Source organism: Papio anubis, chromosome 6 (genome assembly GCF_008728515.1).
Source record: "Papio anubis isolate 15944 chromosome 6, Panubis1.0, whole genome shotgun sequence".
Classification (NCBI taxonomy): Eukaryota; Metazoa; Chordata; class Mammalia; order Primates; family Cercopithecidae; genus Papio; species Papio anubis.
Window position 1 is genome coordinate 112,939,373 of NC_044981.1, and position 22,319 is coordinate 112,961,691.

General features: G+C 40.7%; 1 protein-coding gene and 1 long non-coding RNA gene across 5 annotated transcripts in view; one reads left to right on the top strand and one right to left on the bottom strand.

Annotated features, from left to right (window-relative positions):
• Positions 1–22,319, top strand: part of LATS1 (large tumor suppressor kinase 1) — a 55,086-nt gene that overhangs the window by 19,357 nt on the left and 13,410 nt on the right. For 3 of the 4 annotated variants that reach the window (XM_003898060.5, XM_021937739.2, XM_021937737.2), the window contains exons 3-5: positions 4,193–4,340; positions 15,676–17,189; positions 19,833–20,415. In XM_003898060.5, coding sequence (XP_003898109.1) covers positions 4,193–4,340; positions 15,676–17,189; positions 19,833–20,415 — 2,245 coding nt within the window. The remainder of the gene's footprint in view (positions 1–4,192; positions 4,341–15,675; positions 17,190–19,832; positions 20,416–22,319) is intronic. The other variant, XM_021937738.2, reaches the window with a different exon arrangement.
• Positions 19,177–22,319, bottom strand: part of LOC103883956 — a 29,495-nt gene continuing 26,352 nt past the window's right edge. The window contains exon 4 of the long non-coding RNA XR_646353.2: positions 19,177–19,257. This is a non-coding gene — a long non-coding RNA (uncharacterized LOC103883956). The remainder of the gene's footprint in view (positions 19,258–22,319) is intronic.

Sequence of the window (22,319 nt, forward strand, 5' to 3'; positions counted from 1 at the left end):
TGTTGTTATTTACACCAACGGTGATATAAAGAATCTGGCAGTCTACTTCTCCTTCCTTGAATCACTCATTCTGGTAGCATCCCATTATATTGTAGAGTTTATCTTGTTCAAGATCCTAACTTGGTATTTCAAAATTATTATCTAGTTTTCACTTCATTCTTTTTATCATTTCAGAAACCCTAACCTACTCCTTTTATTAGCTAGGCCAAGTTCAAGATAGTGCCTTTTTTTTGAGAATATGTTTCTGGTGACCCTGTACAATTAAAATCTCAAATATTTCAACATTGATTTTCTCACAGGAATAAATGTTAAATAGGATTGATGCATTCTTGGAGCACATAATATAATCACTGGGGTATATTTTTGCTTATAAGCATGAAAAACAAAAGCATAATTATGTGGTCATATTTTCTTATCACATAAGACTTCCGGCCAGGCATGGTGGCTCACGCCTGTATCCTAGCACTTTGGGAGGCCAAGGCGTGTGGATCACTTGAGGCCAGGCATTCGAGACCAGCCTGGCCAACATGGTGAAACCCCAAGTCTACAAAAAATACAAAAAAAACATTAGCTGGGCCTGGTGGTGCATTCCTGTGGTCCCAGCTACTTGGGTGGCTGAGGTAGGGGAATCATCACTTGAACCTGGGAGGCAGAGGTTGCAGTGATCTCACTCCAGCCTGGGCGACACAGCAAGACTCTGCCTTTAAAAAAAAAAAAAGAAAACTTCTGGCTGGGTATGATGGTTCACACTTGTAATTCCGGTGCTCTGGGATGCCAAGGCCAGGAGGATTGCCTGAGGCCAGGAGTTCAAGTCCAGCCTGGGCAACATAATGAGACCCTGTCTGTACAAAAAAATTAAAAATTAAAAATCAGCCAGATATGGTGGCATATGCTTGTAGTCCCCAACTACTTAGGAGGCTGAGGTGGGAGAATCACTCAAACCCAGGAGATTGGGACTGCAATGAGTTATGGTTGGTTGTACCACTGCACTGCAGCCTGGGCAACAGAGCAAGACCCTGTCCCTAGTGGAAAAAAAAAAAAAGACTCCCATTCCAGAGTTACTGATTTGAGCGTGCTTTTTTTCACACTGGCACTAACACCTCCACTTAATGAATGCTTGATGTTTCTATAGATGTAAAAAATATTTTAAAACATAGCAATAAATATTAAAATATAAAAGTTAGCATAGTAATCACCAAAATCACAAGGCGGAAATTCTAGTGCATTTAACAAGAATATGGGCCAGGCGCGGTGGCTCACATCTGTAATCCCAGCACTTCAGGTGGGTAGATCACTTGAGGTCAGGAGTTCGAGACCAACCTGGCCAAAAAGGCAAAACCTTTTATATATTAGCTAAAAAAATATAAATTAGCCAGGCATGGTGGTGGGCTCCTGTAAATGGTAGCTTCTCTGGGGGCTGAAGCAGGAGCTTGAACCCGGGAGGCGGAGATTGCAGTGACCTGAGATCACGCCACTGCACTCCAACCCCAGGCAAGAGCAAGGCTCCGTCTGAAAAAAAAAAGAAAAAGAAAAATGATTCCCACAATATTGGAAAAGGGTAGTGGGTGATAATTTTCTTACCAACAGAGGTGTTACTGCTGTGTAATAATAGCATAAATACATGTAGAGTTCACTTGACTTAACCAGTTTTAAAATTGAACACTCCCTGATTAATTTTAACCTAGGTGATTTCTATTATTTTACATTTGCACATACTTGGTTTAACAACAATCTAAATAATAATGCTTTTAGCAAGATAGTGATTCAGTTTATATAATTACGATTAGCTCAACGTCTTAAAGATTTCAGAGCCTGGGACTCTTAGGAATGTCTTGAATTTTACTTCTTGGCAACATGATCTAGCACAGGTGTCATATTGTTGCCTAGGAAACGGGGTCGAGGAAGGCCAGTACCTAGATCAGGCAGGCATGGCAAAATTTTTATAGCAACCCTTGTTGCTTCCAACAAAATCAGTAACTTTTTCCAAGAAAACGAGAAATGACCTTGGGTAGTCAATAAGTTCTTACCACATCCTTTCTTTGGTTGGTTTCACATTCTTCTCTTATCATTTCACATAGGAGGATCATCTGTCAGTAGCCTGTTCACCCGTTAGTCTTACTAAGCCATTTCTCATTTAAAAATGTCATTTGAAATGCTGAATCCTCTAGGACAAGTAAGTAGTTGCCTCCCTCTTGAAAAACGCATGTCAGCATACTTTCTGCATGATACTGAGTAATTTATGTTTACATGAAACATAAAGTACAAGGAGTGGAAGAGAGCAGCCAACATTTTAGCTCCAGGCACTGTGCTTGGTACTTTACGTGTTTTCTTATTTAAACCGCACATCAACCCTGTGAGCCTATTACAGGCAAAGAAACTGAGCCTCTGAAATGTGAAATAACTTGCCAGGTGTCACTCTACTTTACAGAGCTGCTGGAACTCAAACCCACATCCGTCTGATTCCAAATCCTCTTTTTTTTTTCATCTTACTATATGGCCTCCTGAAGTCTTCATCACATGATCATATATAGTCTAAGTATCTTCTTTTGTCTTATATTTGCATTCCTGTAATATAGTTCTCTGAAAACGTAATCTGTAAGAGGAAAAGAGCCAGAACTGCTATACACAACGGCAGTGTGCTTAATAAAATACTCATATAAAAAGTCATGTTTTGTTTTTTTTGTTTGTTTGTTTTTGTTTTTGAGATGGAGTTTTACTCTTGTTGCCCAGGCTGGAGTGCAGTGGCATGATTTGTACTCACTGCAACCTCCACCTCCTGGGTTCTCCTGCCTCAGCCTCCCAAATAGCTGCGATTATAAACGTGTACCACCCAGACAATTTTCTGTTTTTAGTAGAGATGGGGTTTTACCATGTTGGTCAGGCTGGTCTGGAGCTTGTGACCTCAGGTGATCTATCCACCTCGGCCTCCCGAAGTGCTGGGATTACAGGTGTGAGCCACCACACTAAGCCCAAAAGAGTTGTTTCTGATGTTTTTATTACTACCTTTTTAACAATCTGATAGTCTCTGATTGTTTATATAAGAATTAGAAGGCTGGGAGCGGTGGCTCACGCCTGTAATCTCAGCACTTTGGGAGGCTGAGGTGGGCAGATCACCTGAGGTGACTCAGACCAGCGTGGCCAACATGGTGAGTTTGAGACCAGCCTGGCCAACATGGTGAAACACTGTCTCTACTAAAAATACAAAAAATAAACCAGGCATGGTGGCGCGCGCCTGTAATCCCAGCTACTTGGGAGGCTGAGGCAGGAGAATCGCTTGAGCCCAGGAGGTGGAGGTTGTAGTGAGCCAAGATCGCACCATTGCACTCCAGCTTGGGCAACAAGAGCGAAACTCCATCTCAGAAAAAAAAAAAAAAAGAATTAAAAATAATCAGAATCATGTTGCTATGATTGTACCCAAAGAAGTTGTTAATCCTAATTCAAGCCAACAATGGTGTATTGAAAAAATAAAAATTTAAAAACACTTTTAAGAAATACGTTAATCCTAGAAGGAAATAGAAATATGTTACTTAAAGATGAAAATGCTAAAGAAACATTTGGAAGATTAGAGGGTTTTGTTTTCTTTCTTTCCCTTTCTTTCTTTCTTTCTTTCTTTCTTTCTTTCTTTCTTTCTCTCTCTCTCTCTCTCTCTCTCTCTCTTTCTTTCTTTCTTTCTTTCTTTCTTTCTCTCTCTCTTTCTCTTTCTTTTCTTTCTTTCTTTTTTTTTTTTTTTTTTCCCCAAGACAGCATCTCGCTCTGTTGCCCAGGCTGGAATACAGTGGTCATCTCAGCTCTCTGCAATCTCCACCTCCCGGGTTCAAACAACTCAAACAATTCTCATGTCTCAGCCTCCTGAGTAGCTGGAATTACAAGCATGTGCCAGCACACCCGGCTAATTTTTGTGTTTTTTTGCAGAGACTGCGTTTCACCACGTTGGTCAGGCTGGTCTCGAACTTCTGGTCTTAAGTGATCTGCCCAACTCGGCCTCCCAAAGTGGCTTGAGCCACTGTGTCTGGCCTGTTTAAGTTGAGATTTTGTGTGGGGTTTTTAGTAACTACAAACAGAACATTAATATCATGGTTTGGGGCCCTGTTCTTCATAATTATGGATTTCTCTAGTGGAACTCATAGTGTTCTTTCCCTTGCATTATTATAAGATTGAAATTTTGTTTCTTTTTTTTTAAACTTCGTATCAGGATATGGTTATACAAGCTCTTCAGAAAACTAACAACAGAAGTATAGAAGCAGCAATTGAATTCATTAGTAAAATGAGTTACCAAGATGCTCGACGAGAGCAGATGGCTGCAGCAGCTGCCAGACCTATTAATGCCAGCATGAAACCAGGTGATTAATCAAATATTTTATTGTCTCATCTCTTCTTTTACTGTGTAGCTTAAAAATACTGAAGTCTATCAAATCTTTCTTCTTAGAAATTATAAAAGCATCCCAGTAAATGAAAGTCTCAAATTAAAATAATGTTATAATGTTATCCCAAAATGAATTTAAGGATGGGGTCCTCACATTTAAAAGTTAAAAGATAATTCTGGTAAGCAGCAGTCTAGATTAAGATCTATTTGATTGGTAATACTGCAGTGGAAATACATCTATTTTCCCTCCAAATCCTATCATTCAGACTACTCTTTTTTATTTTTATACATTTTTTTCATATTATGAGAGTAAAATATGATCAACATAGAATATTTAGAAAGCAAATAAAAACATTGTTGTTAATAACAATATTTTGCTGTATTTTGTTTCCCAGTATTTTTTCCTATGGGAAACCGGAATAGGTTTATCTATGCATATTTTGATTCTTGTTGTTTAAGCAAAAAATGGGATCATACTAAAACCTACTTTTTTCACTTAATATACCATGTACAATTTTACTTGTTATTAAGTTTTCTACAGAATAATTTTAATAGCTGCATTAAAATAGACTTATTTGCTGACTGCAGTGGCTCACACCTATAATCTCAATACTCTGAGAGACTGATGCGGGAGGATTGCCTCAGCCCGGGTGATCCTGCCACTGCACTCCAGCCTGGGCAACAGAGCTAGACCCTGTCTCAAAACAAACGAACAAACAAAAAAGATGTATCATATACTTTATTTAACTAATCTCCCATTTTTGGACATCAGCTTTGTTTCCTTTTATATTTGCCATTATAGACAGCACTGTAGTAATTATCCTTATAGCTAGATCTTTGTGTATACCTAATGATTTCCTAAAAGTAAGTTTTAGAAAACTTAAAAAACGTTAAGGCTTTTCATAGATATTGCTGTCTAGAAAGGTAGTACCAATTTATTATTTTATTTTTTATTTTTTTGAGATGGGGTTTCACTCTGTTGCTCAGGCTGGAATACAGTGGCATGATCTCAGCTCACTGTAACCTCTGCATCCCAAGTTCAAGCAGTTCTCCTGCCTCAGCCTCCGAAGTAGCTGGGATTACAGGTGCCTGCCACCATACCCGGCTAATTTTTTGTATTTTTGGTAGAGACGGGGTTTCCATGTTGGCTCAGCTGGTCTCAAACTCTTGATCTCAAGTGATCCGCCTGCCTTAGCCTCCCAAAGTGGTGGGATTACAGGCGTGAGCCACCGCGCCCAACCAGTAGTACCAATTTATATTCTCCCTATCAGTTTCCTATGAGAATGCCTATGTTTGTAAAGCCTCGGTATTATTATTTTTGTCTGTTTAATGGTTATGGAAACACTGTCTTATTTTACATTTGCATTTCTTTGATCACTGCATTTGTTTATTGGTTTGCTTTGGTGTTTGTTTATTTGTTTTTGAGACTCACTCTGTCACCCAGGCCGGAGTGCAGTGGCGCGATCTTGGCTCACTGCAACCTCCACCCCCCCGGGTCTGAGTGATTCTCCTGCTGCAGCCTCCCGAGTAGCTGGGATTACAGGCACCTGCCACCATGACCAGCTAATTTTTGTATTTTTAGTAGAGATGGAGTTTCACCATCTTGGCCATGCTGGTCTTGAACTCCTGACCTCGTGATCTACCTGCCTTGGCCTCCCGAAGTGCTGGGATTACAGATGTGAGCCACCACTCCTGGCCTATTAGTTATTTTTTAAGTGCCATTTTACCTCTTTTAATTTTGTCTTTTTTTTTTTTTTTCCTTTGAGACGGAGTCTTGTCACCCAGACTGGAGTGCAGTGGTGCGATCTTGGCTCACTACAACCTCTTCCTCCCGGGTTCAAGCAATTCTTCTGCCTCAGCCTCCAGAGTAGCTAGGGTTACAGGTGCACACCGCCTTGCCTGTCTAATTTTTGTATTTTTAGTAGAGACGGAGTTTCACCATGTTGGTCAGGCTGGTCTCAAACTCCTGACCTTGTTATCTGCCCACCTCAGCCTCCTGAAGTGCTGGGATTATAGGTGTGAGCCACTGCACCTGGCCTGTCTTTGTCTTTTAAAAATTGATACCCGGCACAGTGGCTTACACCTGTAATCCCAGCACTTTGGGAGGCCAAGGCGGGGCGGATCACCTGAGGTCAGGAGTTAGAGACCAACCTGACCAACATGGAGAAACCCTACTAAAAATAAAAAATTAGCTGGGCGTGGTGGCACATGTCTCTAATCTCAGCTACTCGAGAGGCTGAGGCAGGAGAATTGCTTGAATCTGGGAAGCGGAGGTTGCAGTGAGCTGAGATCTCACCATTGCACTCCAGCCTGGGCAAAAAGAGCGAAACTCCATCTCAAAAAAAAAAAAAAGAAAAGAAAAAGAATTGATTTATAAGAGGGCTATAGTCATTCTTCCTATTCAACACGTTTTTATTGATCATCCACTGTTTCAGGCTCTTTGCTCTGCATTGGGTAAGTTCTTGCCCTTTTGTGGACCTTACCTAGTAAGGGAGATCAAATAATCACCCAGATACCTGTAGAATTAGAGCTATATATGGTGTGAATGAAGAGAGGAGAGTTACGTGGTACTGTGGACTCATATAATAGTGGGATTTTTTCTTTTTTTTTTTAACCGCATCAAGAAGATCAGAAAAGCCCTTCCTAACAAACTGGTAATAAAGCTGGTATCTGAAGAAGTACAGAGTTAGTGGGAATGGGATTAGTGAGTGTCCCTATGCATGGCTGCTTTGGCAGATTTTGATGCCACAAAAAAAAATGAAAATGCTTGGAGCACTGAAAACAGGATTGTGACATGTGACTGGAAAAGTCCATAGGGGACTGACTCTGCATAGGGGCCTGACTCTGTTTATTAATTTTATCCTAAGAGCAGCAGAAAGGTGTAGAAGTGTTTCAGGCAGGGTAATAACATTATTAGATTTGTATTTCAGAAAGATGGCTGCAGTGGATGAGAATGGGTTAGAGAGGAGCGAGGATAGATATGAGGACAGGTGTGATAGGAAATACAGTAGTTTGTGAGGGTAATTTGGACTTGGGCAAAAGCAGTGAAGAAAATGAATGAATTAAGAGGGATGGGAGTGGTAAAACTGACAAGGACTTGGTAATAGATTACATATGGTACGTGATGATAGAAGGGGATAACTCTTAGGTTTTTGGCTTAGAAAAATAAATGGATGATAATACCTGACATTAAGAAAGGGAATGTTAAAAGATAATAGAATTTAGGTGGGAAAGATGGTAAATCTGGCTGTAGTTTTCCAAGTGGAGATGTCAAGTAGGGAGCTGGGTATGTATGTATGAGCCGGGCATATGAAATAGGTCACCTAAGGGATGTTACATAGATCAAAATAGTAAGATGGCCTGCAACCAAGCTTATTATTTAATAGCTAGTAGGAAGGGGTAAACCTGCAAAGGGGACAGAGAAGAAATAGGTGAAAAGGAAGAAAACCAGTAAGGTTTTCAGTGTTTTGGGAGCCACAGTAAGAGAACATTTCATGGAGGGGAGGGAATGGTCAAAATGCCAAATACTGCTAAGAAAGAGATATTGACCAAGATGAGAACTAAAAAATAATCTTGTTGACTTTAGTGACATGGTGTTTTAGTTTGCTAGGGCTGCCATAACAAAATAACACAGACTGGGTGGCTTAAACAATTAAGATTTATTTGAGTGCTGGAGACTAGAAGTCCACGATTAGTTACTGGCAGGTCTAGTTTCTTCTGAGGCCGCTCTCCTTGGCTTGCAGATGGCCACCACCTTGCTGTGTCCTCATATGTTTGTCCCTCTGCATGTGCATGTGTCTTGAGTCTCCGTCTCCATGTCCAGATTTTCTCTTACAGGGATACAGGTCATACTGCATTAGGACCCACCCTAGTGATCTAATTTAATCTTGATTACCAAATACAGTCACATCTTATATTACTGGTGGTTATGACTTCAGCATATGGATTGGGGGTTTAGCAAATGAGGTAACTTGTCATGTCATGGGAGCATAATTCAGATTGGAGTGGGTTGAGGACTAAACAGGATATGTAGTAGTAAAAAAAAAAAAAGGTATACCTTCAAGAAGTGTTTCTGGAGGAGAGAGTGAAGACATTAGCAAGAGTAGTGCTTCTCAAACCATCTATGGTGAAGACCTTTGATTTTTCAAATTTCCAATTCATCATGAATTCAATTCATAATTTTATAAATACAATAAATTATTAGAAAATGAAAATTTAAGTGCCAGGCATTGTGGCTCACACTTGTAATCACAGCACTTTGGGAGGCTGAGGTGGGAGGATCGCTTCAGCTCAGGAGTTTGAGACCAGCCTGGGCATCATGGTGAAACCCCAGCTCTACAAAAAATTATCCAGGTGTGATGGCATGTGCCTGTAGTCCCACCTACTCAGAGGCTGAGGTGGGAGGATTGCTTGTGCCTAGAAGGTTAAGGCTGCAGTGAGCTGTGATTGCACCACTGCACTCCAGCCTGGGCAATAGAGTGAGCCCCTTTCTCAAAAAAAAAAAAAAAGAAAGTTAAAATTTTAAATGACATAAAAATACAAGTTTAGGGCTGGACACGGTGGCTCACGCCAGTAATCCCAGCACTTTGGGAAGCCAAGGCGGGCGGATCACGAGGTGAGGAGATTGAGACCATCCTGGCTAACACGGTGAAATCCCGTCTCTACTAAAAATACAAAAAATTAGCCAGACATGGTGGCGAACGCCTGTAGTCCCAGCTGCTCGGGAGACTGAGGCAGGAGAATGGCGTGAACCCGGGAGGCGGAGCTTGCAGTGAGCTGAGATCACGCCACTGCCCTCGAGCCTGGGTGACAGAGCGAGATTCTGTCTCAGAAAATAATAATAATAGTAATAAGTTTAGGCTGGGCACAGTGGCTTACACCTGTAATCCCAGCACTTTGGGAGGCTGGGGCGGGTGGATCACCTGAGGTTGGGAGTTTGAGACCAGCCTGACCAACATGGAGAAACCCTGCCCCTACTAAAATCTACTAAAAATACAAAATTAGCTGGGCATGGTGGCGCATGCCTGTAATTGCAGCTACTGGGGAGGCGGAGGCAGAAGAATCACTTAAACTTGGGAGGCGGAGATTGCAGTGAGCCATTGCAGTCCAGCCTGGGCAACAAGAGCAAAACTCCATCTCAAAAAAAAAAAAAAAAAGAAAAGGAATATATATATATATGTTTAAATAGTTTATCATTGTATTTAACAGAATAAGTTTATTCTGTCAAATTTCTATAAATGTTTCTCAATCCTCACTCTCCGTTTCCATACTTAATCTCATGTCAGTTTGTGATATATCTTATGTCAGTTTGTGGACCAGATAACACTTTGAGGTAGAGCTGTATATATGGGAGTGGAAGGAGAGTCGTCGTCTTATTATTTTTTTAAGTAGAGACTTAAACATGTTTAAAAGATAATTGGAAGACTCCAGTTAAGAGGATGAAATTAAATATTCAAGAGATACTTGAGGATCAAGCAAGCTTCCTGAGAAACCAGGAGGAATAGGATCCAAAGCATAGCATGAGGGAATATTAGCCTTAGATAGAGGAACAGCCATTTTTCTCTAACAGCAGCAAATGGGCCTGGGTTAGGTAGGGAAGCTAAGGGAGTCCTTTCTGATGCCTGCTGTTTTCTCTGAAATAGAAAACCAAGTTATTTTCTTAGAGTAATGAGTGAGGAATGGGGCAGGCAATTTGAGGAGACTGAGGACTGGCAATAGTGAAGACTATAGAAAGAGTTTCCTGGTGGTGCTGAGGCCATCCAAGGATGCTGATCCTAAATTATAGTAGAATCAGTTTGCCCATTGCATCACTTTTTCTTTTAAGTGTTAAAAGCAACAACAAAAAAAGATAGCTGGAATTATCCCTGACTGGAGTTTCACTAAACAAGTACAAAATAAGATCGATAATATTGCTAAAAGGGTATTTTTTTTTTTTTTTTTTGAGACAGGTGTGAGCCACCGTGCCCAACCTGAAAGGTTAATTTAAATCCTTAATCAGAGCATACTCCTCCTCTGTCTTTATCGGCTTCTTATTCTTCCAAATTCCTTGTCCATGACCTGGCTACCTCTTAGATCCCATCTAATACTACTTTTTCCTTCTCGTTTACTGTTCTACAGCCATACTGGGTTTATTTTGTTCTTGGAAAATACCAAGCTCCCACTTCAGGACCTTTATGCAGTCTTTTTTTTTTTTTTTTTTTGAGACAAAGTTTTGCTCTGTAGCCCAGACTGGAGTGCCATGGCGCTATCTTGGCTCACTGCAACCTCTGCCTCCCGGGTTCCAGTGATTCTCCTGTCTCAGCCTCCCGGGTAGCTGAGATTACAGGCATGTGCCACCACACCCAGCTAATTTTTGTATTTTTAGTAGAGACGGGGTTTCACCATGTTGGCCAGGCTGGTCTTGAACTCCTGACATCAGGTGATCCGCCCACCTCGGCCTCCTAAAGTGCTAGGATTACAGGCGTGAGCCACCGCGCCTGGCCTGTGCAGTTTGAACTCATATATTATCCCTCAGAGGAGCCCTTATCCCTTTCTATCCTCTCGTTACTCTCTATCATTTGATGCCGTTTATCTTTCATTCACAGAGCATTTATCATTCCCTGAAGTTACCTCGTTTATTTATTCACCTGCTTCGTGTCTGGCTCCTCCTTCGAGAATGTCGGTCCCATGGGCCAGGGATGTTCTGTTTACCAATATCATTGGAATGCTTAGAGCAGTGCGTGGCATATAGTTGATGCTCTATAAATATTTAATGAATGGGCCGGGTGCAGTGGCTCACGCCTGTAATCCCAGCACTTTGGGAGGCCGAGGCGGGAGGATCACGAGGTCAGGAGATCGAGACCATCCTGGCTAACATGGTGAAACCCCGTCTCTACTAAAAATGCAAAAAATTAGCCGGGCGAGGCGGCGGGCGCCTGTAGTCCCAGCTACTCGGGAGGCTGAGGCAGGAGAATGGTGTGGACCCGGGAGGCGGAGCTTGCAGTGAGCCGAGATCGCGCCACTGCACTCCAGCCTGGGCGACTAAGCGAGACTCTGTCTCAAAAAAAAAAAAAAGACCAGCCTGGCCAACATAGTGAAACCCCATCTCTACTAAAAATACAAAAAATTAGCCAGATGGGGTGGTGGGTGCCTGTAATCCCAGCCACTTGGGAGGCTGAGGCAGGAGAATCGCTTGAACCTGGGAGGTGGAGGTTGCAGTGAGCCAAGATTGCGCCATTGCACTCCAGCCTGGGCGACACAGCGAAACTCTATGTCAAAAAAAAAAAAAAAAAAAAAAAAAAAAAAACCCCAAATATTTAATGAATGAATAAAAAGGAGGTGATCTTGGAGAAAAGAGAGGGAAGAACAAAGTGATAGACCATGGATTTAAGTTGGATAAAATGTGTCATAAAGAAGGCCAAGTGCATTGGCTCACGCCTGTAATCCCAGCACTTTGGAGGCCAAGGTGGGAGGACTGCTTGAAGCCAGGAGTTTGAGACCAGTCTGGGTATATTAGGGAGACCCCGTCTCTACAAAACATTTTAAAAATAGGCTAGGCTTAGTATCTCCTGCCTATAATCCTAGCATTTTGGGAGGCTGAGGCAGGAGGATCACTTGAGCCCAGGAGTTTGAGACCAGCCTGGGCAACTTAGACACCATCTCTACAAAAATAAATAAATAAAATAATTAGCTGGGCATGGTGATGCATGCCTGTAGTTCCAACTACTTGGAAGGCTGAGATGAGAGGATTGCTTGAGCCCAGGGGTTCAAGGCTGCAGTGATTCATGATCATGCCACTGCTCTCCAGCTTGAATGACTTCAAGACTGTCTCAAAAGAATAAAAATAAGAAAAAGGAGGACTGATAAAGTAGGGAATTAACCTTGGAGATGTTGGCCGGATGCAATAGCTCACGCCTGTAACCCCAACACTTCGGGATGCCAAGGTGAGTGGATCACCTGAGGTCAGGAGTTCAAGACCAGCCTGACCAACATGGTGAAACTCCATTTCTACTGAAAATACAAAAATTAGCTGGGTGTGGTGGCACCTGCCTGTAATCCCAGCTACACAGGGGACTGAGGCAGAAGAATCGCTTAAACCCGGGAGGCAGAGGTTTCACTGAGTCGAGATCATGCCAACGCATTCCAGTCTGGGCAACAGCGCGAGACTCTGTCTCAAAAAAAAAAAAAAAAAAAAATCTTGGAGATCTTGGTAAGGTTGCTCCTTAATAAAGTTCAAAAACTTTTGCAGTAGGAGTAAACAAAAGAGAAGAAGTTGTGGTCTGGGAGTATAAACATATAAACCTTAAATAAGTGATTCTGAAACTAGCAGATATGAGTAATACCAAAATTTGAAATACAGTCATGAGAATGATACTTGATGTGGAGTGGAAGAGGGGACGTCAAGAAGCTGAGATATGAGGGCAATTGATGGTTTATCCTCGTGGATATTGAGGTTACAGGATGAAGGCGGGGCTTAGGGTAGACTGAATGCTGAAGCTGTGGCTGAATGAAGCAGAGCAAATAGGTAGGAGCTCATTAGGTGAGAGGAATTAGTGAGTGTGGCCTCCCACATAGCATGAACTTCAAAAGAGCTGGCTTTTTTAAAGGAATAATATCAAACCTGTAAGAACAAATGTTAGAACCCCATCTTTTCGCCAGATTATTTTTAAAGAAAACCTTAATTTCAAAAGGCAGAAAGGAAAGTAATATCAGCAGAAGAAAACCAGCTTCAAGAAGGTGGCAGGAAAGCTTGGAGGAGAGGTTACTGATAAGGCACATTTGCTGGCTGTGGAGCCGAGTGGATTCAGAGGACATAGTGGAAAGGTTTGGGAAGTGGAAGAATATGGAGAGCTCTGTGGGAGGCGCAGAACAACAGGGGTGACTGTATACTCTAAAAGCTGAATGAGTGACATGGTGTATTTGACTTCAGCTGGCCGTCTGAGGAAAGTGAGAAAGAGCCTGATGGCCAGAGGACTTGTCCGGTTTATCCAGAATGATAATGTTCCCCAAACATTATTTACTTACCTGCTTTTCGTCTGGCTCCTCCTTTGAGAATATAGACCCCAAATGCTGCCCCGCCTAGATGAAAGGGAGTGTTAAACTAAACATTATGAACATTCACCACATTTTACCACTTTTTTTCTCAGATATGTTGTTAGATATATTTTTGCCCAGGATAATGTTGAGCTTTCAAATTTGTTAGTATTCTTTTTTGTTTTGTTTTTAATGGTAATGAGTGTTTGTATTTAGATCTCTACTTTTGTCATGCCTGGGAAGACATTTGCTAGAGGTACCCCAATATTATTGAATGGTCTTTTGTTTTTTTCTAGTGCTTGCATGATTTCATCTTTAATATTTAAACCTTTAGTCCTTCTGGAATGTATATGTGTATTGTCTTTATACCAATGTGTCGTGTATATTTTCCTAAGTGGCTGGACTGTTCTATTTTAAATACTTCTTTTTTTTTTTGGTATTATTTTTTTGCTTGTTTTATTGATTTGGAAATTCCATTAAAGACAGTTTCTGTAAAATCTAGACCTTATTTAATGTTCAGCTAATTATAGCCTACTATCTTTTTCTGTTTTAAAAACCATATTAAAAGGCCAGGCACAGTGGGTCACACCTATAATCCCAGCACTTTGGAAGGCTGAGGTGGGCGGATCACTTGAGGTCGGGAGTTTAAGACCAGCCTGGCCAACATGACGAAGCCCCATCTCTACTAAAATTACAAAAATTAGCTGGGCGTGGTGGCGTGTGCCTGTAGTCCCAGCTGCTCGGGAGGCTGAGGAAGGAGAATCACTTGAACCTGGGAGATGGAGGTTGCAGTTAGTCTGTGCCACTGCACTCTAACCTGGGTGACAAAGTGAGACTCTGTTTCAATTTAAAAATATATATATATTTAAATATATTTAAAATCAGTACTGGCTATGAATATTACAAATAGATACGCCCTTTGGCTTAATAATGCCACCTCTAATAATTTATCTACAAATATGCATGCATATATATGAAACTATATCTGTTCAAAAAAAAGTTTTTTTCTTTTTTTTTTTCGAGATGGAGTCTTGCACTGTCACCCAGGCTGGAGTGCAGTGGCACAATCTCAATTCACTGCAGCGTTGGCCTCCTGGGTTCAAGCAATTCTCCTGCCTCAGCCTCCCGAGTGGCTGGGACTGTAGGTGCACACTACCACGCCTGGCTAATTTTTTTGTATTTTCAGTAGAGATGGGGTTTCCCCGTGTTGGCCAGGCTGGTCTCAAACTCCTGGCCTCAAGTGATCCACCTACCTCAGTCTCCCAAAGTGCTGGGATTATAGGCGTGAGCCACAACACCTGGCCTGTTCAAAATTTTTCATTGCTGCATTTTTTTTAATGTATAAAGCAAAAGACTGGGAATAACCTAAATGTCTATCAGTGAAGGAACTGATTAAATAAATTAGGGTATATCCGTAAGGTGAAAAACAATGGTAACATTTTTTAAAGTGAGGAAATACTTTCTATACTGATATAGAATCTTCATTTTGTTTAATGAAAAAAGCTAGGCGTAGTAGTACATATAGGATGTATAGTACTAACTTGTATATGTATATCCCTGAAGTACCTTATTAAAGATCGGTCGGCTAAAGAACAGAAGTATGATATTGTACTTTGTGAATTTTGAGCCATCAGTCAAGAATACTTTTTTTTTTTTTTTTTTGATACAAGGTCTCGCTCTATCTCCCAGGCTGGAGTACAGTGGCATTATCTCGGCTCACTGCAACCTCTGCCTCCCAGGTTCAAGCAGTCCTCCAACCTCAGCCTCCCTAGTAGCTGGGACTACAGGCACGTGCCACCACACCTGGCTCATTTTTGTGTTTTCAGTAGAGATGGGACTTCACCATGTTGCCCAGGCTGGTCTGAAACTCCTGGGCTCAAGCAATCCACCCACCTCAGCCTCCCAAAGTGCTAGGATTACAGGTGTGAGCCACCACGCCCGGTCAAAAATAAATAAAATTTTAAAAGGTGAAAGGAAACCACTTACTGAAATTTTATTTTTATAACTCTTCTTTTTTCTTTTTCTGCTAAATTGAGCTAAATAACATGTATTATTACCTCACATATAGTTTTTTTGTAGTGAGAACACTTAAAATCTACTCTCTTAGCAGTTTTCAGGAGTACAATACATTATTAACTACAGTCACCATTTTGTACAAGTGATCACTTGAACTTTTTTATATTTTTATAATTCTTGAAAGAGAATTGAGTATCATTTGTAGTATCAGAATTGCAAGCTTTTCAAAAATAAGAGGTTGAAAACATGATTCTTTTTCCTCTTTATCTCTCTTATAACCATAGGGAATGTGCAACAATCAGTTAACCGCAAACAGAGCTGGAAAGGTTCTAAAGAATCCTTAGTTCCTCAGAGGCATGGCCCACCACTAGGAGAAAGTGTGGCCTATCATTCTGAGAGTCCCAACTCACAGACAGATGTAGGAAGACCTTTGTCTGGATCTGGTATAACAGCATTTGCTCAAGCTCACCCCAGCAACGGACAGAGAGTGAACCCCCCACCTCCACCTCAAGTAAGGAGTGTTACTCCTCCACCACCTCCAAGAGGCCAGACTCCCCCTCCAAGAGGTACAACTCCACCTCCCCCTTCATGGGAACCAAACTCTCAAACAAAACGCTATTCTGGAAACATGGAATACGTAATCTCCCGAATCTCTCCTGTCCCACCTGGGGCATGGCAAGAGGGCTATCCTCCACCACCTCTCAATACTTCCCCCATGAATCCTTCTAATCAGGGACAGAGAGGCATTAGTTCTGTTCCTGTTGGCAGACAACCAATCATCATGCAGAGTTCTAGCAAATTTAACTTTCCATCAGGGAGACCTGGAATGCAGAATGGTACTGGACAAACTGATTTCATGATACACCAAAATGTTGTCCCTGCTGGCACTGTGAATCGGCAGCCACCACCACCATATCCTCTGACCGCAACTAATGGACAAAGCCCTTCTGCTTTACAAACAGGGGGATCTGCCGCTCCTTCGTCATATACAAATGGAAATATTCCTCAGTCTATGATGGTGCCAAACAGAAATAGTCATAACATGGAACTGTATAACATTAATGTACCTGGACTGCAAACAAATTGGCCTCAGTCATCTTCTGCTCCAGCCCAGTCATCCCCGAGCAGTGGGCATGAAATCCCTACATGGCAACCTAACATACCAGTGAGGTCAAATTCTTTTAATAACCCATTAGGAAATAGAGCAAGTCACTCTGCTAATTCTCAGCCTTCCGCTACAACAGTCACTGCAATTACACCAGCTCCTATTCAACAGCCTGTGAAAAGCATGCGTGTATTAAAACCAGAGCTACAGACTGCTTTAGCACCTACACACCCTTCTTGGATACCACAGCCAATTCAAACTGTTCAACCCAGTCCTTTTCCTGAGGGAACCGCTTCAAATGTGACTGTGATGCCACCTGTTGCTGAAGCTCCAAACTATCAAGGACCACCACCACCCTACCCAAAACATCTGCTGCACCAAAACCCATCTGTTCCTCCATATGAATCAATCAGTAAGCCTAGCAAAGAGGATCAGCCAAGCTTGCCCAAGGAAGATGAGAGTGAAAAGAGTTATGAAAATGTTGATAGTGGGGATAAAGAAAAGAAACAGATTACAACTTCACCCATTACTGTTAGGAAAAACAAGAAAGATGAAGAGCGAAGGGAATCTCGTATTCAAAGTTATTCTCCTCAAGCATTTAAATTCTTTATGGAGCAACATGTAGAAAATGTACTCAAATCTCATCAGCAGCGTCTACATCGTAAAAAACAATTAGAGAATGAAATGATGCGGGTAAAACCTTTTAAAATGTCCATTTTTATACTTAAAATCTATTTGCTTGGTGTTTATTTTAAAATATTGTGCTCCAGTATTTTTCTTTTTTTATAGCTAAATACAATATATTATCAGTTACAGAATTTAAAAGTGAATAAATTTAAAGTACTTTTGATTGTAGCATTTTTTTTTTTTTTTAGTATTTCAAGATTTACTCAGAATTTCCTCTAATAAAATCTTGTGTAAATTAAGAAAAATATAATTTGCAGTATACAGTTTAGGTGTACATAATACCTTTATATGAAAATTGGAGGAAAGGTTGTTTTCTAGGTTTTATACATTATCTTACAACATTTAAACATAAATTAGAAATTTGTGGGTCTCAAGCCGGGCACGGTGGCTCACACCTGTAATCCCAGCACTTTGGAAGGCCGAGGCAGACAGATCATGAGGTCAGGAGATTGAGACCATCCTGCCTAATACGGTGAAACCCCGTCTCTACTAAAAGTACAAAAAAAAATCAGCCGGGCGCAGTGGCAGGCGCCTGTAGTCCCAACTACTTGGGAGGCTGAGTCAGGAGAATGTCGTGAACCTGGGAGGTGGCAGTTGCAGTGAGCCGAGATCGCGCCACTGCACTCCAGCCTGGGCGACAGAGCGAGACTCCGTCTCAAAAAAAAAAAAAAAGAAAGAAATATGTGGGTCTCATCTCCTGATATACTTACGAAACAATTCCTTTTACTTGTAGAAAATTTGGAGTTTATGGGTTTATTCATCACATAGATCTTATTAGAAAGTGTAAAAGAAATTCCCTTCAGTTATTTCTCCCTTCTCATTTCATTTTTATAATATACTAGAGAAAAATGTGCTGAAATTATTTAGTCAAACTGCACTAAAAGGGAGATCAGAATAAGTAAACACACTTTAATATGTGTTGTCATTTCACATAGATCTCTTCACTAGATATTAAGACGATCATCATCTTTTTTTTTTTTTTTTGAGACGGAGTCTCGCTCTGTTGCCAGGCTGGAGTGCAGTGGCACCATCTCGGCTCACTGCAACTTCCACCTCCCAGGTTCAAGCAGTTCTCCTTCCTCAACCTCCCCAGTAGCTGGGACTACAGGCACCCGTCGCCACACCGATCTAATTTTTTATTTTTAGTAGAAGCGGGGTTTCACCGTGTTGTCCAGGCTGGTCTTGACCTCTTGACCCCATGACCCACCCGCGTCTGCCTCCCAAAGTGCTGGGATTACAGGTGTGAGCCACTGCACCGGTCTATTATTGTTTTTATCATATGCTTACAGTTCAAATATTTGACTCCTAATTTTACATCTGTCACTCACAATCCAAGAGGCTTAACCTTGTGATTAAACTCCTTTATATATATACTTGAGAGAACTATTCTTTTAAAATGATTTTTCCATATCTGATTTTACAGTATTGTTGTTTCCATTTTATATTTTATTAAATGAGAAATACCATAATAATTTCTATGACTTATTCATATTTTAGTTCTTAGGATTTCTTACTAAAGTCTGTCTATGTGTATTTTCTTAGTTTATTTTTCCTTTTTCCTCTTCACTTTCACTAATAGCTGATTTAAACTTTTATGGTGTTGGAAGCTTTGCTGACTTCTGTAGTCTCCATTACTGTGTAGGCAAGTAAGATTTTAAGAGAAACAGTTCTGAACTAAGTCTGGCATGCCACCCTTAAAAGATTTTGCATGCAAATATGAATCCTAACAGAAGCATGTGGTTGCTCTATTTTAGTCTTGTATTTCTAGAATTAGACCCCTTTTCCAATTGAATTTCTTTTCTATTTAAACCCTTTAATTAATTCTTTATTCATTAGCCAAAAATGTTTCTCCCTTCTAAATCCAGGCATTCCATATCTATAATACTTAGAAGTTAGTTTTTGTTTTTAATCTATTTTTTGATCTGTTCATGAGTCACACTGACTATTCTTTGAAGTATTCCTAAATATCCAAAGGATATCTTGTGAACAACCAGGTGGTTCTTTTCGAAGTAGGAGAAACCCTTTGCAATTTGTGTTAGTGGTGGGCCGTGAGTCGCACCTTTATTCTAATGCCCTGAAAAAGAGAAAAGGAAAGATTATTAATGACTATTGTGTATTTATTGAGAATGGGGAAAGGATTGGTGGGTTAGAAAAGGCATTGTTTTGTTGTTCTTTGGTACATTAATTTTTTAGAATAAATGAACCTGGAGTGGAAGAATTTTTTTTTTCATGAAAGACAAAATAGGAGGAAGAATATTTGAGGCCTAGGCATTCCACCAAGAGAAGCATGTAACAGAGAGATAAATGAAGATGCATGTTAACAGGTGTTTGTTGCACATTGAGAACCTTTTTTTTTTTTTTTTTTGGAGTGCATTAGAGAAGAGTAGAAAGCTTACTCATCTGGTACCCTCTTCTTGCGCTCCACAGCTGAATTTGCATATGTATTCACTTTGAATATCCTTTTAACTACCCCTTAGGCTGCACTTTTGATCATTAATTTCCTTTGAAATATTTTCTAGATTTCTAACATGCTTTATTAAAATTATGTATTTAACCTTTAAATATATGCCTGAAATTTTTCCAAGCTATTTCTTAATATTCAATATTGAAGAAGATATTTCTTATTTAACATCTAGTTTATTTGCCTAGGTTGGATTATCTCAAGATGCCCAGGATCAAATGAGAAAGATGCTTTGCCAAAAAGAATCTAATTACATCCGTCTTAAAAGGGCTAAAATGGACAAGTCTATGTTTGTGAAGATAAAGACACTAGGAATAGGAGCATTTGGTGAAGTCTGCCTAGCAAGAAAAGTAGATACTAAGGCTTTGTATGCAACAAAAACTCTCCGAAAGAAAGATGTTCTTCTTCGAAATCAAGTTGCTCATGTTAAAGCTGAGAGAGATATCCTGGCTGAAGCTGACAATGAATGGGTAGTTCGTCTGTATTATTCATTCCAAGATAAGGACAATTTATACTTTGTAATGGACTACATTCCTGGGGGTGATATGATGAGCCTATTAATTAGAATGGGCATCTTTCCAGAAAATCTGGCACGATTCTACATAGCAGAACTTACCTGTGCAGTTGAAAGTGTTCATAAAATGGGTTTTATTCATAGAGATATTAAACCTGATAATATTTTGATTGATCGTGATGGTCATATTAAATTGACTGACTTTGGCCTCTGCACTGGCTTCAGATGGACACACGATTCTAAGTACTATCAGAGTGGTAAGTAAACTCGTCAAATTTATTTTAGTTTGTTCATACTAATGTAATTTATTGATGTAGTAAAATGTAAGATGATATCATCACTGGATGAGAGCCAGAAGATGTGGGTCAGCTCTTGATTTTGTTGGATAAACTTGGGTGAATCCTTTAGGCACTTAGACTTATAAAATGAAAGAATGTGCTAGACTTGATTATTTCTAAATATCATTAACATTTTTTGAGTCACACCTTTACATTTTATTTGGAAATATGTCAGACAAATAACTTTTTTTTTTGATGGTGTATTGCTCTGTCACACAGGCTGGAGTGCAGTGGCGTGATCTCGGCTCACTGCAACCTCCCCCTCCTGGGTTCAAGTGATTCTCCTGCCTCAGCCTCCCGAGTAGCTGGGATTACAAGCACCCGCCACCATGCCCAGTTAATTTTTGTATTTTTAGTGGAGATGGGGTTTCGCCTTGTTGGCCAGGCTGATCTCAAACTCCTGACCTCAGGTGATCCACCTGCCGCAGCCTCCCAAAGTGCTGAGATTACAGGTGTGAGCCCCTGCGCCTGGCCAAATAACATTTTAAAAATAATTTTTTAATGAATCCTCATATCCATCATTCAGTTAAAGAACTAGACTATCAGTACTTTAGAAGCCCCTAAACAATCACTTCCCCTTTTCTCCTCCACAGAGATAATTATTATTTCAGAACTTTATAATTGGTTCTTTACTTTTTTTTTTTTTTTTTTTTGAGACGGAGTTTCGCTCTGTCGCCCAGGCTGGAGTGCAGTGGCCGGATCTCAGCTCACTACAAGCTCCGCCTCCCGGTTCACGCATTCTCCTGCCTCAGCCTCCCCGGTAGCTGGGACTACAGGCCGCCACCTCACCCGCTAGTTTTTGTACTTTTTTAGTAGAGACGGGTTTCACCATACCAATCCAGGATGGTCTCGACCTCCTGACCTCGCGGATCCGCCTCGCCTCCCCGCCTCCCAAAGTGCTGGAATTACAGGCTTGAGCCACCGCCCGCCTGGTTCTTACTTTATCAATACTTTTATCACAAATGTATATATCTCTAAATAATATATTATTTCATTTTGCCTACTCTTTAACCTTTATTTAAATTTAATCTATATATATTCTTTGTGTTGACTTGTTTGAGGTTCCTCCATGTTATTACATGTAACGTTTATTTTCACTGCTATTTAGGATTCCATTACGTGACTATTACACAACTTATATAACCCTAAACACTTTATGATCCTTGATCCTATTTTATCCTCACAATGTCACTGTGAGGCAGGATGAAGAAACTGAGGCCTAGTTAGATGAAGTAACTTGCCCAAGGTCAGACAGAAATCAAGTGTAAGGGCTAGGCTTTGAACGCAGGTTTGTCTGATTTCAGGGCCCATGTTATTTCTACTACACCACACTGCCTCACCAAGATCCCTCCAAGCGCTAATGGAAGTGTAAGTCAATCTAACATTTGTTAAATACTATGTACTAGGTGCTTAACAATATATTCTAATATGCTCACAACAATTCTCTGAGGTAAGTATTATTGGCCTCCTGTGCTTCTGTGAGCACAAGTAGATTGACATTAAAATGGGTAGAACTGAGACAATTGAACCTACTTTAATGTTTGACATAGTGGAATTTAGTGTCTCCCCAGATTTGACTGAATTATTACCTGGAAAGCTTCCTAAAAACATGATTCCTAGGCTCTATTCCCATCTTTTGATCAAAAGTCTTCACTGGGGCATAGAAATCTTTTTGTTCTTGTTGTTGCTTTTTTGTTTGTTTGTTTTGAGACAGAGTCTTGATCTGTTGCCAGGCTGGAGTGCCATGGCGCAATCTCGGCTTACCGCAACCTCCATCTCCTGGGTTCAAGCGATTCTCCTGCCCCAGCCTCCTGAGTAGCTGG